Here is a 17,562-nt window from a genome sequence, read left to right as displayed (position 1 = left end):
AAAAATCTAAATATTTTGGTTAAAACTTTTATGAAAAAAATGTTGCGACTTAATTGATAGAAAGCTAAATATACAATTTTTTTAAAGCTAATATAATTTATAACAGATTAAAATTATCTTAATTTAATAAGATTATTATTATAATAATTTCAATATATATTCGTTGTAATATTCTTATTTGAATAAATGAAATTGAATTGATAGAGAGATAAAGCTAAATATAATTTGTAACAAGCAAATCAGATAATTTCTACAAATCATTTTTTTTTAAGAAAAAATTGATTTTCAATTTTACCATCCATCTATGTTATTTTGGTTTAAATGTTATTACATTATCACTAAAATACATATGCACAAGTACATAGTTATATGTTTACATATGTATACAATTGTGCGTAGATCAGCCATCTCTGCGGGATTTTTTTTATTGTTACCAATGTTATCAAGAATATCATTGATGCGATATCTTTCACAAATCACGTACAACTTTTACAATACTCATTCGATAATCTCGGTGTTAGATAATGACGATGACGATTATATCAACAAATAGTCAATCGCGTCAAGTGTCTCACATGTCGGTATTGAGACAATCGTGACATCTATAGTAACCAAATGAAAACATATCACGCATTATTTTGAAGTAAGAAAAAGGATAATATCGGTGAGAGAGGTAAAAGTCACAGTGAGTATTTTAAGTATTTCTTGCATCTTCTGTATTAATAATGTATGATCTTATAATGATGATTTATGATCTTATAATATTTGAATATTTTTTTATTTTAGAGAAAACGTGTGTACGCGAGACAATACATTTCTTCTGAATAAGAACATTCTTAACCTCAAAGATATGTAAACATTGCAAAAGTCAACAAAACAGAGAGAAAGTATTTAAATAAAAAATAATTAAAAAATTAATAAATAAAGAAATAACTTGGAGTTTTTTAAAGAAGAAATTCTTAAGATACACAATGCAGATGAAACAAGAAATAGTAACGCTAAATACACCAGTCATTCCTGTTCTGATGGATACCGCAATCGCTATAAGAATAGCTATGGGTGCAAAAATGCCTCACGAAAGGGCGATGATGAATCGTCCGGATTTGTGGCACAAAATAAAAGTTCTTAAAGGTGGCCAGTTTGACAAGGATACAGTTTTGAAAGGTATTTTGAAGGCAGTAGAACCAAACGATTTGATACCAGTAAAGTATCAAGTTTGTGGAGAAGATGCGTATTTTGTGGCGAGAAATTGTGGTCCTGCACTGGAAACGCTGTGCAAAGCAAACATGATCATCAAAAATGCTAAGGGTGTCGCTATCGTTCTCGTAATAACCTTGGGATTTGCTACAATCGAAGATCTGAAAATCCATATACAGCCCCTCCTGTTAACTGTATTGACCAAAAGATACAATCCGAATGAGAAGTCATTAAACCTGGAGAATTTCCATACAGAACCGGATGTGGATAGAACCATCTATTGTCCTTTATCACAACTTAGAACTTCCAATCATGTTTTGAAGCTAGCCAAGACTGCGATAGCCACTTTCGAACACCTAAATTTACAACATAATGAATTGTTTAACATATCTGCGATAGAGAATTCAGAGTTAACATCTATCAAGTATTTGGATCTTAGACACAACAATTTGTTAAACATGAACACATTAGCCCCTCTTAAAAATTTAGAAATCATTAAGCTTTGGCTCGATGGAAATCCGCTTTGTGAAAATTATTCGACTGCAAAGCAGTACGTAGAATCTGCAAAAAGATATTGTCCGCATTTGAAAGAATTAGACGGTGTAAGCATTGTGGAAAACATGCCGTTGATCTACAAAGACTATTTTTCAGACGACAAGACGCAGCATTTCGCGCATACATTTGTTTCTCACTTTTTTTATTTATTCGATCAACTCGACAGAACGGTTTTACGCGGACTTTATCACAAAGACGCAGTTTATTCCTTTAGCTTTGCCATACCTCACAACACTGCGCAAAAAAAAGGCCTTACTCAGTACACGTTTAATAGAAATCTATTAAGAAAAGGCCCCAAAAAAAATACATGTATTTTCTTCGGCCAAGAAGACATTCTAGCAGCTTTTAATAAATTGCCCCGGTCCTATCATGACAAGAGTTCTTTCACTTATGACGTCATGTACGATAACGATAAATGCATAGCCCTCAGTGTCTCAGGATTGTTCAAGAAACTAAGTTCCGGTACGAACATACTATCGTTCTGTAGAACGTTTATCTTAATAGCTTCCTCCGATAATGAATATCATATTTTAAACGATCAGTATCACGTATGGGCAGCACCCAAAAATATAACACCTGATAAAATAGTAGTCAAACATATTTTCGAAAATGAAATGGAGCCCGTTTGCTTCAGTCCGAGTGAAAAAGCGGTATTAATTACCAGGATACGACAGGTCACTACGATGAACAAGGAATGGGCCGAGACTTATCTGACAGCAGCTCAATGGGATATGCGGAAGACGATTTTTGACTTCATGAAAGATTTCAAAAATTCGTCGATACCGGACCATGCGTTCGTTTCATAAAGCTTGCAACGATATTATGTATAGATATAGAATTATTAATATATACACTGAGAAAAAAATGTACTAAATTTTAACAAGTAATTATTTGAATAGTACTAATACAACATTTATTTATGGAAAATAAATATTTGTTAAATAAAATGTAATAATAGGTAATCAAATTAATAGTTTTTGTAATCAAATAAATATACGTTTACATTTAGTAAATATTTAATTGGCACTATTTGAATAAATATTTATTAAAATTTAGTATATTTTTCTCTCAGTGTAGATATAATATATTATATCTATATATTAATCTATATCTATATATAGATATTATATTAATATATAGATATTAATATACGTGCCGGTATTACTTTTACTATCGGCGCGTCTTCTAAACGCTATGTAAATAATAGAAATAATAGTAATATGAAAATACATGTTGTTAAAAGTTTTTACAAATTTTTATTTATCTTTCTCACATTTGCGATTTCTTACAAAAAACGATTTTTTTTCTTTAATAAAAACCGTTAATTGTGCATTTAATTGTACCTTCTATAATATATAGGCATTTACTTCGCGAGATGATGGTATCGTGTATCAATGAGTATATTACAGGCGATGTGATTACTCGCATGGCATTTAAATGGTCTGCTCAGGATGGAAAACGAGATGCTTAGTGACTTCATCCAAAGGTTATGCACTCAAGGACCGTCCGGACGACGTGAATGAAACAAAATCGTGAAGGCAGGCGAGTTTTTTTTACCCTTTCTAATCGTTTTATCATCGTCGCAATATGCGAAAGCTGTTGGAACTCTTCGAGACTTTATTTATTCTCGATTAAGTAAATCACTATGAATGCGGATCTGTAATTGCTCATTAATGATTTAATCTTGAGAGTATAACACTATGAAATATCATTGTCACTACTAAAATAGATGCAATGTAAAGCCGAGAATAAAATTGTCATCTGTTAATTGAATTCTTTATAATAGATTTTATACACGCACTATTCGTTCGTAATTATAAGTTTCAATTACAAAGGCTCGATAACGATGCGCACACTTTATCGCTAACATCGTATAAGAATAATAATTATGGAAATAATTCATGGTCCGAGCGATTGCGGGGGAATTAAAATTTTTATCCCAAGTGAACTTTACGCTATACATGCAAATTTTCGCCGAGAAAATGATACGATCGAATGAGTTAATAGGTTGCAATGAAGACGTGACTTGGTTGTAATCGTGACGTTTGGTGTAAATAATAGCTCTTTTCTCTAATAAAAAGCTCGTTTCATTACACAAATTTTAGACAATGTACTTCATGAATTAAACAGAATTGTAATCACATAACATTGAAGATTACGTATTATTGTATGCCATAAATATGTAATTACAGCGTAAAAAGATCAACCTCGAAGGACAACATAAGATACAGCTTGAACGTAACAGTACAAGTGTTTGCATTGCGTCACATTGCATCACTGCATTACAAGAAAAAATGCAGTAATACCATGGTATCCAAATAAACAATCATAACACGTTTACAGCAGACCGATCGTTATCTTCTCCGGCTCCTGCTGTTGCACAATCTTGTTACTTCCGGATCGTCGGGGCTCAAGAACATTCACGTGTGAATAGAAAAAGGAGACGAAAATAGTTTGTACAATGACACAGCTACGCCGCGGTCACATTTATACATATTAGATTATTTATATATTTATATATTAGACTAATAATTATCAACGTTGTAAGAATCATGATACTTTATAAAAAATATAATTAAAATACAGAATATTTTAGATGCATAAATTTTTGAACCACTCGCACATCTTTCTTCCAACCAGTGTTTATAGAAACACGGAAATGAAACAAAAAAGATTGAGAAATGTTAAACTAAACTGAAGTGAGTTGCTAACAATTAACTGGGAGCCGAGAGAGGGTATACGTATACGAATAACGACATAATAAAATGATTGTTGTCTACTGTGAGACTCAGTACAGTCTCCCACGAGGCTCCTTTGAGAAATCCGCCTTCGTAAAAATAGGGAACTGCTTCTTCCAATACTAATTAACCCTTGTATTAATTAAAACTTTCTTCCCCCGATAGTTCGGTGCTTCCTGCATCAATACCTTGGAAATCGAAAGTATCGACACTTGAAACGTAATCTCGAGCGTAATTTTAAGACTAAAATAATTTCGATATTTTGATAGGCAAAGGGACTTTACATAAAATAAAAAATTGAAATAAAGGAGAAAATCATTATTAATTCTAATGTAAATGTCAATAATTCCTCTATTTATTATTTTTTTAAATACAGTCCAATGAAATAGATTAGGAATTTTTTATTTATGAAAATCGCAAATGCTTTCAAACATTTTAAATGTGTTAAATTGTGGGTCAGAGTATTATAGTGAAGGAGGAACACAGTATGATTAAAAAGATGGCCCATTGAGACATGATCATGTCAGGACGTTCATAAGAGACGTACGCACGATGTAACGTGAAGATGTTCCTCTCAGATAACCCGCAAGAGAAAGTCATATCATGCAGATCCTATGTAAATTTTTCATGTCGCCCCTCTAAAAGGCGTTAGCGAAAACGAAAAGATGCTATACGCTTCTCATCTACGATTAGAGATGACTTTTATTGAGTAACGGAAGTAAGCCAGAAGAGAAAATTATCAGCAAAACTTGGAATGTAATACAAATGCGTTATACAGCGATATTCATTATGTAAAACGAGAAATGTGAAAAGTTAAGTAACATAATATCTAATGGGATTCGCTATTTCGTTACTCGTTTGTTGATGTTAATAAGCGAGGAAAACGTGCGTGTAAATGCCTACAATGTCATGTACAATAGTAATCTAAAGGAAAGATTGAATACATAACGGTAACTTCTAATCAAGCTCTAATCTAGACGCTCTAATCTAAAAGCGAAAATGTGTGAGTGGAACAAATTTTATTTTAACTGAGAACTATAAAAAAATTTCAGATCAATTAACTACACTAGATCAATTAACACTAACAAAAAAGTAAACTTGAATTAATTAATTAATTGCATTATCTAACGATTACTACAATTGCTGCAAATGTTTTGTGAAAGTTTATATTAGCTTCAAATATAAACTTTTATGTCATTCTGAGATTCTCATATCAAACAGTATAAAATGCACATGTTTATTATTATAATTAAATTATAGATGTATCGTGTATTAAAAATATTACTCTTTAAAAAAAAAATGATAGGATTAATGCACTGGCCAAGATATTCTTGTACTAAGATATAGCAACGACACATTCAACGTGAATCTAGCTATTATGACATCCTGAAAGGATTCTTTATGATTAAAATTACAATGGCGACTGCTATAATAAAAGTATGAATTTAAAAAATGTTTATTTAAAGCTCCTGCCTACTCATTGTAGCCATTATGACGTCAGAAACTATAAAAATACATTTAAAAAATTCTTACAAACTATATTAAAATATATGTATTTTTTAATAAAATAATTTGCAATTAATTGAATAGATTTATAATAAGATATCTAAAACTCCCTTTATGTTCTGGTCAATCAATAAATAATTATATATATTTGAAATATATGTAATTATGGTTAATCAGAAAATGAAACAAGTTATACATGTATGATAGCTATCGAATTGAGATAAATATGATTTTATTAGATTCCAAAGTAACAAAATAAAATGAGAGTTTTCAATATATTTTACAAGTGTATTCTATTCAATATAAATACTGTTTTATTGGAAAATATTTCTATTTTTTAATATATTTTGCAAGAAATTTTATTGTTTTCTCGCTTCGGAGACGTTAATTTGTAAATACGTAGTGAGTGGTGAAGAGTCTTATCGTTTATCTACTTGATCGATTTTTTCAACGATGATAGAAGCATTTAACATTATTAGTGCGATATATAATACTTGTATATATTTTACGATTTTTGAACTGGACAACGAGTAAAACTTATTGAGACGAGTCGAACGCGTTGTAAAAATTTTTAATTTTTTTTCTTGCAAACAAAATGACGTAAGGTTACAATAGGGAAATCGGCTCGTATCAAATAATGGAACGAGCTAAGTCACCTTCTCCCAGTCTAAGCGAACGAAATTATCGCGAAGTGAAGAAATCGACCATAAGGTTTAGTAACGTTCACAGACTGGACTGATTCCCACGAATGACGTTATAATAGCTTTTACGAAAGCGGAAAAATCTGTTCTTTTGCGTAGCTTTTGGGAATAAGCGTTTTGTTCAGCTTGCGGAAAAAAAAATGTTACTGTTAAATTATTTTACATAATATATAATATATAATATATATAATTATTTTATATATAAAAATAATTCTCCAATTATTTAGAAAATACATATATTCAATATGTTTCAAGTTTGCAGTAACTTTACGCAGATTCGAGAAATCTCCTTTCGATTTATGTTACACGATCCTATAATCACAATAATAAGTGCTGTACAATTTAATGTTATCCGCGTGATTATTGTGGTCTTTAAGCTTAATCGATTAGAAGCAAATAAAATCGATCTTCATGCCTAAGCGAAATGACGCTGCGTTAGTCTTTACGAAGGGAAATCGAAGACGAGCAATTCTCTAAACAGATAAAACAGTCCGATTGGGAGCAATTGTGCAAGACGGATTTTCGCAAGACTCGTTCGCATTCATGCGAATGTACATGCCGGAGAAGAGCGATACGATTTTACCGGAGATGCATCACGCGTGTGCATCTGTATATGTGCACGCAAATACGCGCATGGGATTTTACGTGAGACGTGAATAATTAAAAAGGGCACGCTTGCGCCATTTTCCCGTTAATGAGTATTCGCAGCTGCATTTCCTTGCAGTTACGAGAGAATTTCTTCTTTCTCTTTTCATCCCTGACTTATCTAATTAAAAAGCTTGCAATCCTACATATATATACTACACAAGTACAATAAAAAAAAATTGTATTTATTCCAAACTTCTCGGCATTGTAATTTTTAATTTCAATCCTTTTACTTTCTTATAATTTTATATTCTCTCACGTTTTTTTATACATATTAATTCCCGCTTTCTCTCCTTTTCTCTCCTTTTCCTTTCTTCTTTTCGATTCAGTTTTCAATGAGAATTAGTTAGTCATTTCGATCTCATTTGACTTGAACTTTTCGGAGAGATAGCTGGCATGTGGGAATCGCTTGTATAATCGGCCGGCACTTCCACGTTTCACGAGCGCGGGTTCGCGTATCACGCACGTAAGAACCGCGCGGCTTCACGCGCGTGCGTTTATGCAACATTCCGGCGCGATTTTGTGTGTGTGTGTGTGTGTGTGTGTGTGTGTGTGTATGCGCGCGCGCCTATATCAACGAAATCATTGTGTCGATGTGTTCGTAGCAATGTGCCCGGGGCATCAGGCCTGCGACAGTGTCGTGAGTGAAAGTTATGCCGGCTTCTCTAGGGTTCATGTGTAGCATCAGCATGACCTACGATTATAAATCGTCTTCGAGTTTGTGGCCTAGACGGCTGAAACCATTTCCTGTTCTAAAAAGGAAACCGAATTCTGCTGGTTAAAGGATCGGATCTAACGATCATTTAATTACTACAATCGCAAGAGCAGATTTCGAAGATTTCGCAACTATAAAAAAAAAAGAGAGATATCATATTGAAGCAGATGAATGATATTTCACAATTAGCTAACGATCTCGTCGATTTTTATTTTACTCGATTATTTTACTCGACATCTATTATTTTTTCTTCTTTACAAGAAGAGTTCTAAAAGCGAGTTCTAAATCGGAATTATGTAAATCGAATGGATTATTATTTATGTGAAAGGATACGAGCGCCCGCATTGCGCGCGAGAGAGTTAATTTTATCATAGAGAGGCGTATTGACAAAGGAAAAGTGATGATTCACGGTATGATATTCAAACAGAATTTCCTTTCCGGATATAACATATTGTACGTTACGTATATGCAGAATTAATGCGCATCTCTATAACGTGAAGAATAAATAATTTCGCAATGTCTCTTCTTCTTTAAGACTTAAATTGTGCAGATGGCCTTTCCAATAATAATATAAAATATTTATCGACATGACCGTTAATTATAAAACTGTTAATAACAAAACTTTGCCTGGCGGCAAAAATCACGTAAAGAAAATATGCACGTATCCAAGAATGTATATAGACGTTGGAAAGGAGCACACAAGTAGGAAACGAGATATATGGTCGTCACTTCAGAACTATCAAACGGGATTCTACGTTATATAAGTGAGAGGCGCGTATCGCGGTGATGAGTGGATAATTTTCTTTTTCGCACGGAGTTGCACCGGAGTATGCACAGTATGTCACAATAACCACGAGCAGCCCCTTCGCCGTGTAATTAAGATCTCGAGTACCTGCTTAATTCGCCACAAATACGTTAATTACGTCGACGGGAACAACCAGTGCATTATGCTCTCTCTCTGTGGAGAAAGAGATTATTTAAATTAATTAGTAGTATGAAAATTAGTGATATGAAGATATTTCTCGATCGCGACAGAAAAATACAAAACAATTCGTGATCATGCATATTTTTTAATTTTATACACACGTTTAAGAGCGCATCTATCTACAAATATTGAAAACTTAAATATTGAAAATTAAAAGAAATGTCTCATGTAAAATGTCATCATCCTCCGTATCATAATCACATATATATTATTTTAATGACGTTTGCGCAAAACAATTCATTAAAACAATGATACGTGATGTTTGAAATGCCTGACATATATTTTAATCTTTTAAGCAACGCATGTATTGTGTTTATAGTTGACTTTACAATATAATATATTGCTTGAAAAAAATGACACAACTAAAAAATTCGCACGTTTTGAGATAATAAAAGAAATCAACTTTAAAGATGTATGTTTTTTGTTGGAAAAATAATACATTAATTCTTCCAATTAATCACTGAAGAACAGAAATATCGCTTGTCCTCTGTTCAAGTTTGTTTATAGAAATGATTGTTTATAGAAAAGACATGTTTTCAAATTAAATAATGTCTAAGGAATTATTAGTGCTAAAATAGTTACAGAAAAACGTCTTACTTGAAGTTATGTCATTGTTCTTTAAAAGATTCCTTAAAACGTTGTTCCAATTACGAATTTAAAAAATGCCCTCCTAAAAAGTTATTAATTTCAAGAGGTATCACTTTTCTATAACAAGCAAGAGAGCGATATATAGGTATCTAAGAATTTAGGTTGAAATTAGAGCCATGATTTAAGACCGAGAAAGTAATTGTAACCGATTCAACTATCAATCGTAGACTAATCGCTTTAATTGCTGCCTCTTTCCGGTTCAATTGTCGAGCTATGTTCTTGATGCGCACAATTATCATCAATGAGAAACGCTATATGTTTGCTACTTTTCATATCAACATGGAAACAACATAAATAAGTATTAGTAATATCTTATCTTGCGATCTGTTAATTAATATTTAATTGCGTAAAGAATAGAAAAACAATATAATTTTCGATCCTGTTATGGATAATAATTGTAAGTAGAAAATAATTTTATTTTCTCTAACCGTCATTAACTGTAAATTCTAAACTTTTATTTTATTATTAATGATATGATCAAATATGCCTTAAGGCGAGGGGACGAAGAGAGAGTTAGCGGTTATGATGACAATCGCATTAATAATGAGTGAGAAGAGTATCTCCATAATGAATTTATGGATTATCTTATAATATGTTATCTTATAATATTTTGCTGTCAGAAAGAAGACTAACATAGAATATCTATGTGTTTGTAAGAACAGGAATCTAATAATATCTATAATAATATCAAAACAGCTTCTACATGATTGTTGAAAGTCATTTTTTGTCATCATCACTCGATTCATTCTAATATTATCATAACTTGTTCTATTTGATTATATGTGTGAAAATATGTATATTTAAATCTTTAGAAATATTAATTAATAATAATTAATATTATTAATTTTACCTATAGAATATTATTTTATTAATTTTCATCAAATTCAGTAGATTCTCTAAACTGTAATACATGAGAAGTACATAGAATCTTTAATTCTATTATAAAATTTAAATTTTTAGTTTTGCGTGAGACTGTGAAACGCATTAATAAAGTAAAATTTGGATTTGACGGAAGAATATACGTGCACTGATTAGTGTTGCGAAGGAACGATCGTAAGGAGGCCGCTGAAGAGAATCGTTGTGAAGAAGAGTGATTTCCAGGACGATCGAATGCCGGGACGATCAGGTCTCCGTGCCTCATCTCGTCTTCAAAGCATACGGCCTTTGCTTTCACTTTCTCACGTGGTAGAGATGAGCAGACACCCTCTCTCTCTTCGTACCGTCACCGCGAGGCTAGATTATTTGCTAGCCGACTAATCCGATGGTCATTGTACGCCAAAGGCGTCAAAAATAAATGCTGAAGTATGACATTTGGAAAATTCGTACTTATTAATCTTATACATCATGCATGAACCGAGAAAATAGTGCCACGCACGAAAGGATATCGTGAAGACAAAGTTACGCAATAAGTCATAGTAAATTAGAACAAATGATTTCGAAAAAATTGTAAAATCTTTCTAAAAAAGAAGTAGAATAAAGAAAATTAATTTATTCATAATTAATATAAGTATAATATATAGATGCCGTTATTATTATTATTATTATTATTATTAATGTAATGTTATTTATAATTATAATATCATATAATATTATAATATTAATATCGACAATTATTAAATTAAAATCCATTCACTTTCTCTCGAATCAAGATATCGCATAAAAACAAGTATTGCGTAACAGGTGTCACAGGTCGGGATGATCGTAAAGGATCGATTTGTTCGACTGTAACTTCGCATACTATTAGCATAATAGTGCCGCGTGTGGTAATTTATTTTACGTATTAAAAATTCCATACTGTTAGTATTTTGTGAGTGTTTTCGAAAAAGTCGCACAGTCACAGAAAATACAGCATTTAAAATAATTGTAAAAAATTGATTATAATTATCTGTTCCTTAATACTCTATTCCATTTTAATTTATTTATCTCTAAATATAATAATTACTGAAGAAAAAATTTATAAATGTAATAATGCATTGAAAAAAATTAATTAAATCTTAATACATATTATAATAATTTCTTCGAATAATATTACGTAAATATTTACTAACGATAAATAAATATTTATTCAATAAAAAAAAAATAATTAAATCAAATGAACAGTTTTTGTGTCAAATAAATATATGTTTACATTTAGTAAATATTTACATAAATCTATTCAAACAAATATTTATTAAAATTTAGTATTTTTTTCAGTGTAATTGCATAACTGCTGGTTTCAATCCTTGCAAAATATAATTAACTGTCGTTTCCGTTAAATTCTTCTAGATTGATCGATCTCGTTACACTTTTGTTGTGTTACACTTTTCTGCTCATTTTCTTGTTAAACATTTTCTTGCTGAAGGAGGTTTACAAGCTTCGCGGGGAGACCCTCAACTAATGCGTTCGCAAAACGCACGCGTGTCATATGAGAGGTGGAGGACGTTCTTGACAAAAATCTCCACACTTTCACTAACTGGAATCGGAGTGCGTGACAGGCGGGACGGTCGGTTTGGAAAAACGGGGAACTTGGTTCGTTATTGGCCGCGTATCTCAAGGCTAAACCGCGCGGAAGATCCACACGCCGGATCGCATGCACGGATGTGTGCGCCTGACGGAAGTCAGATGTACTAGCATACGCTTAGCACCTTTTTGCATCCGCTTAAGAAACCTTGCGGTGGTACCTTGTTCGAAGAGTCGGTCGACAATCTTGAAACACGGGAGTTATAGAGTCGAGCGCGAACGGAAACGCGTCTATTTGCGCAACGTATGTATTTTTAGAGGAGAAAGGTATCGAGAATCACAACAATCTGAAAAATACTCATTTCGAGTCGAATTTTTTGACAATGAACGGCATAAACTAATGAACCAACGAAGCTTAAAGAGATAACGTTCTTGGAAGAGGAAAGATTGATTGAACAAAATAACGTCGTTCAAAAAATGCATATATGAGCTCATTTTGTTTTAAACAACTTAAGGAAAACGGAAGAGCTAAAATAATTGATTTTCCAAGGAGATCACGATTATAATCAAGATGCTTCGCATCCGTATTTCGCGAAAGTTCCAGGCCAACGATGTTACGGAAAAAATGGTTCACTGAAACCTTTGACCTTCCGCGCTTTCTCCGTGAGCATGCCGGCGATCTGCCGCAGGAATTGTCATGCTCTTTGAGAAATTCACCAATGATTCAATATCGGTCTGGCCTTTAAATGATAGTTAAAAGTTAGAAGTTAGGAAAGAAAGAAAGAACAAGAGACCGGAGAGACTGGCAAAGTTTAATTATTATCAACGGAAACTCGCGAAAAGATCGCGCGAGTGAAGACGATAAGGGTGCGTTCGTTCAGTTCATTTTCTTAATTGCCGCAGACTCGGGAAATTATTCTATGTGCATTTAATGAGGAAGAATTTACGTTCCTTAGTGGCGAGACTAATGACTTCTACGTGTCAAATTACTCTGGGAAGTAAATATCACGTCACGAGCTGCCCAGGGCAGCTCCTTGTGGATTACTATTTGCCGGGAGAACGAAGCATATAGAGATTCTTGGATAAATTAATGCAAATTTCGAGTCAGAAATTAATAATTGAATCTCATCAAAAATCTAATGTCTGATATGTGCGTGATTATTTCTGGATGGAATTACAACGATTTCTCTCACTGCGGAATATTCGACGCATTTACATTAAACGAGGAATTAGTAGATGTTATGCAGAGGTTCAATAAAGATTAAAAATGAATTATATAAAAACTTTTTTCTGAAATGTGTAAACTGAGAAAAAATGTACTAAATTTTAATAAATATTGATTTGTTCGAATAGTGCTAATTTAACATTTACTTAATGTAAATAAATATTACTAAGTAAAAAGATGATTAATTAAATCAAATTAATGGTTCTTTTATTAAATAAATATGTTTACATTTAAATATTCAGTTAGTATTATTCAAACAAATATTTATTAAAATTTATTTATTAATATTTATTAAAATTTAATACATTTGTTCTCAGTCTACAGTGTATTCTTAATTTACTTAGGATAAGACTATATATTTTGTTGAGCTATTAAGATTTTTTTTAAAGTAAACTTAATTGTAATATTCTGATATTTTAAATGTTGAATAAAAAAGATTGCGTTTATCGACCATCTTTCTTAATTTTTAAAATTCTGCATTGTCAATTTTTGAAAGTCGTTTTAGGTTTTTACAGTTTTAGGTTTTGCTTCTTAATGCGACGTATAATGTAAAATGAGATAGGAAACGATTCGTGAGGAGATAGACTATAATTGGAGATATCCAGACGTCACCGTTATTATTATTTTATATCGTCATCCAAAGAATCCTTCCCTATCATTCGTTTTTATCGAACGTGAAATCTGTCGCTCACGACTGCTCGCATGAACAAGCGGCTAGGAATCACCGAAGAAGTTCTTACGCCCACCATCGTACGACGACGAGAATCGCCTCTGTAGGTGCAAATATCGTACCATCTACGAGCGAACCGAAGACAACTTTCGCCCTCCAAGGCTGAGAAGATTCTTCGCGGCGTAGAGCTCATCGTAGTGCACGTAATAGAAACGGACGGAGGAACGGTCATTGAAAAATATAATGTTCGATTCGTTAATTGCCCTGTTACGAGGCACGTACGTGCGTTGATGTCGAAAGCCTTTAATGACTAATAGATATCGTAAATCAACGAAAAACAAAACTAAATAAGTTTAATCTATAATGGATTTTACATGTTCACAAAACATTCTAGCGAATTTGCTGGTCCTATATTTATATAGCATTTGTCAAGAGACATTTAAAGTCTCATCTACATTACTGAAAATAATAAGATTACTGTTTTTTTATATAAATTTTGAATATGTAAATCAAGATAACCGTGCTATCAATTTCAACATTGAGTGAGAATGATCCAATAGGGGTCAAAACGTTTATTTTAATAAACTTATGTTTTTGTAGTTAATCCTGCATTAAGATCTGACTTGGTAGCTCTTGTTTTATTATTAATCTTATAAATTATATGAGCCTATTGTCTTTTTGAATATTTTAAATTTATGAAAATTTTGAAAAAGTACCCTAAATTTTTTCAGAATTTATAAGTTTTCTTCAGAAATTATAGAATGAGAAATCTTAAAACATTTCAGAATTCACGTATACGAAGAATTCTAAAAGATTTAGATTTTCTTATGCAATACTTCTAAAAAATGTTCTAATTCATATAAAAAATCTGAGAAATTTTCTAAAAGGTTATAAAGGTTATACAGAAATTCTGAAAAATTATATAAAAAATTCTAAGAAAAATTTTCTTAGCAGGGCAACGACTAAAAAAATTGAAATATCATCGTTACAAATTTTGTTTATCGAAAGAAATCGCCAAATTGGATATATTAAAATCAATGTTCGAAAAATAGACATCACGAGATGCAAATGCAGCGAGATCGAAGGTAATTTTGCACGATGTTCTTTAGATTTAAATTCTGAAGCTATCGTGAATTTTTTTTCGTCTCATACATATACGTACTCACACAACGTATTACACTGGCAGTGCGCTGCGAGATGCAAGACAGGCTAAATTGCGAAATTTCAATTGTCGAGGTACGACCTCGATCTTCGTGCGACGGCGGCAAGTGAATTGGGCCACGTGATTCTTTTGCTCGTAGATAACTCCTTTGCATGTTCTACGCCGCGTATCTACCTTAGCTTCAACCTACGGAAGTGACCTTATCTCATCGAAGAATCGAGTGCTACAATTCCACTTTGCAACGAAACCTTCTCTCTGATCGCAAACGATTTCTACCCATACCTGAGTCAATTCGTTCTAATTAGTTACTAACTGTCTGGGATTATGTGCCTCTAATATCAGAGAAACCTGTGATGAGAAAGTTTAACTTTGAAGACTTTTTCCGAGATACTAGAAGTCCTACGTTTCGACGAAAGTATCTAAATGCCACTGAAGAATTCTCTAAGTCTGTGCAATTTTCGCGCAATTATTCGGCAAATTTCGCTCAGCTATTTCAAATATCTAACATTCCTAGAATGTACATAGTCTCGAACAGCAGAACAATCTGCGAGGCCGTTCATGGATATGGCGATTTAAACGTTCTAAACAAGATGCTCGCTGTTCCGTCCACCGTAATTCCTCGGATTATTGTTGGAATGCAACCGAGCACTCCTTCGATGTACCCTCGAATGCAATGAGTCGCGATCTCGCGCTGGCAAAGGCCACCTAACGACCGGTCACGCCGAACTTACGCTAACAGACGAGACATTCAAAGAGCGTTCCTATCGAAGATTAATTTAGAAGCACGAAAAGAAGAAACACGAACGATGCCGAAGCAAAATATTTATATTTTTATGTATGAAACCTGTAAGAAAATAAAAGAAGAATTAAAAAAAATCTTCTATTATAAAATTAAATTAATCAATAGTTGCGTTTAGCAGAATGTTTATTTTCATAACTGTTAAAAATTTTCTTCGCTGAGATAAGACTATTCCTCTCGATCTATTGTACAAGTATAATCCAATCGATGTAAAGCGCTTACTAAGCATTAATTTTTGCTGAATGATCATTTAGTTTTATTAAACATTTTTTCATGGATGGTGTAAAATATGACAATTAAAAACTAATTTTCCACAGATCAATATTAAAAAAATTAAAAAGCGCAACTTAACGATAATTTAATTTACTTTTCTGAAAATAGGAAAGTGTTAACTTTAAGATTCTTGAAAGCCTTTTTATACGATTTATAATTTAGAATAAAATTCTTGCCGTAATTTTGTGCCACGTACATTGTTAAATCTACATTTACAACGAGAACCAGGTGACGTTATCGGGGATTTTGATACGTTTTTGATAAGTTGTTCTTGAGCGAAAAAAAAAATGATATTCGGTCGTTTCAGCCATTGCGCATTGGCACATAGTTTCGAAGAAATCGATTTTTAAAATTATTGTAATAATTTGACAAATGTACTGTATAGAGGAAAATAACAGTATCTTTATAAATCTTTATAATAACATTTGTGCAAAGAACTGTCGACGCGAGACAACTATCGATGCCATTAAAAACCATTCGATAATTCATCATCAATTGTCATCTCCAGTTTTCGCACCAATGATAAAATATGCTTGGTTCTCATCAAAATTGATTCCTGAAAGAAGTATTTCTATGTTAATCAAATCTGCTTTCCTTCAGATAGTAGAAAAAGTTTTATTTATTGAGAATTAATATTAATTTTATTAAGATTTATTGTAACTGCAACAAAAATTCATTCGAAAGGTGTTCACAATGCAATAAATATTTATATTTTTCTTGTTTTTATGATTTATATACGTATGTTTACAAAACACAATTAGTTTTCTATTATTATTAACAAATCGATTAATATTAATGAAAAGAAGATTACAAACACATATGACTTACTTATTCCTAATCACAATTTCCAATTTCTAATTTTATCAGAAACTATAGCTGTTTTTATTACATCTTATTTATGCGTTCATGTGAATAACAACAACGATGATAATGATGATAATAATAAATATTTATTCATAAATAAATGTTTAATTATCTATAATATTAATTTGTAATTTCATGAAATTTCTTTACAATCAAAAAGTAATTAAAATTAATAACATTAAATTAAAATGAAATTTATGAAGAAACTGATATTTTATTCTATAGGAGAGACCGAGGACGGAAGTGGAACAAGGGATAATAGTAACATCGTTAATAATTCTTAAACTATAATAAATATGTGTATGCGGCTGCATGGTAAAATTTTGTGGACAGATCGGCATTGAATTCGTTACATGCTAGTTCTCGCGGAACGTGCACAAGTGCAGGAGCAGAAATTATTTTTTTCATGCAAGTAAGTTTTATTGCGTGCACAAAATCTA

The 17,562-nt window shown here is 32.1% G+C and overlaps 1 protein-coding gene and 1 long non-coding RNA gene across 4 annotated transcripts; both read left to right on the top strand.

The window, feature by feature from the left end:
- Window positions 1–585: 585 nt before the first annotated feature.
- Window positions 586–4,357, top strand: LOC105154416 (nuclear RNA export factor 1). 3 transcript variants are annotated; one of them, XR_015545663.1, is made up of 3 exons: window positions 586–685; window positions 787–3,294; window positions 4,099–4,357. XR_015545663.1 is itself a non-coding variant. In XM_011069924.2 (2 exons), the coding sequence occupies exon 2, from the start codon at window positions 972–974 to the stop codon at window positions 2,556–2,558; it is 1,587 nt and encodes a 528-aa protein (XP_011068226.1). In that variant the 5' UTR covers window positions 586–685; window positions 787–971; the 3' UTR covers window positions 2,559–4,357. The 3 variants fall into 3 exon arrangements, 1 of the variants encoding a protein (XP_011068226.1); XR_015545662.1 differs by having other exon boundaries at window positions 3,945–4,357; XM_011069924.2 differs by having other exon boundaries at window positions 787–4,357.
- A 7,997-nt stretch (window positions 4,358–12,354) lies between these two features.
- LOC147909148 (uncharacterized) lies at window positions 12,355–13,412 on the top strand. The gene is made up of 2 exons (XR_015545713.1): window positions 12,355–12,996; window positions 13,086–13,412. It is a non-coding gene; the product is annotated as an uncharacterized LOC147909148 (long non-coding RNA).
- Window positions 13,413–17,562: the final 4,150 nt, after the last annotated feature.

This window comes from Acromyrmex echinatior, chromosome 7 (genome assembly GCF_024713525.1).
Source record: "Acromyrmex echinatior isolate Ae372 chromosome 7, ASM2471352v2, whole genome shotgun sequence".
NCBI lineage: Eukaryota > Metazoa > Arthropoda > Insecta > Hymenoptera > Formicidae > Acromyrmex > Acromyrmex echinatior.
The sequence above is the reverse complement of the archived record's forward strand: the minus strand, read 5'-3'. Positions and strand labels throughout refer to the sequence as shown.

Coding starts and splice junctions, on each gene's coding strand:
- LOC105154416 (XM_011069924.2), top strand. CDS start 972: ATGCAGATGAAACAAGAAATAGTAACGCTAAATACACCAGTCATTCCT.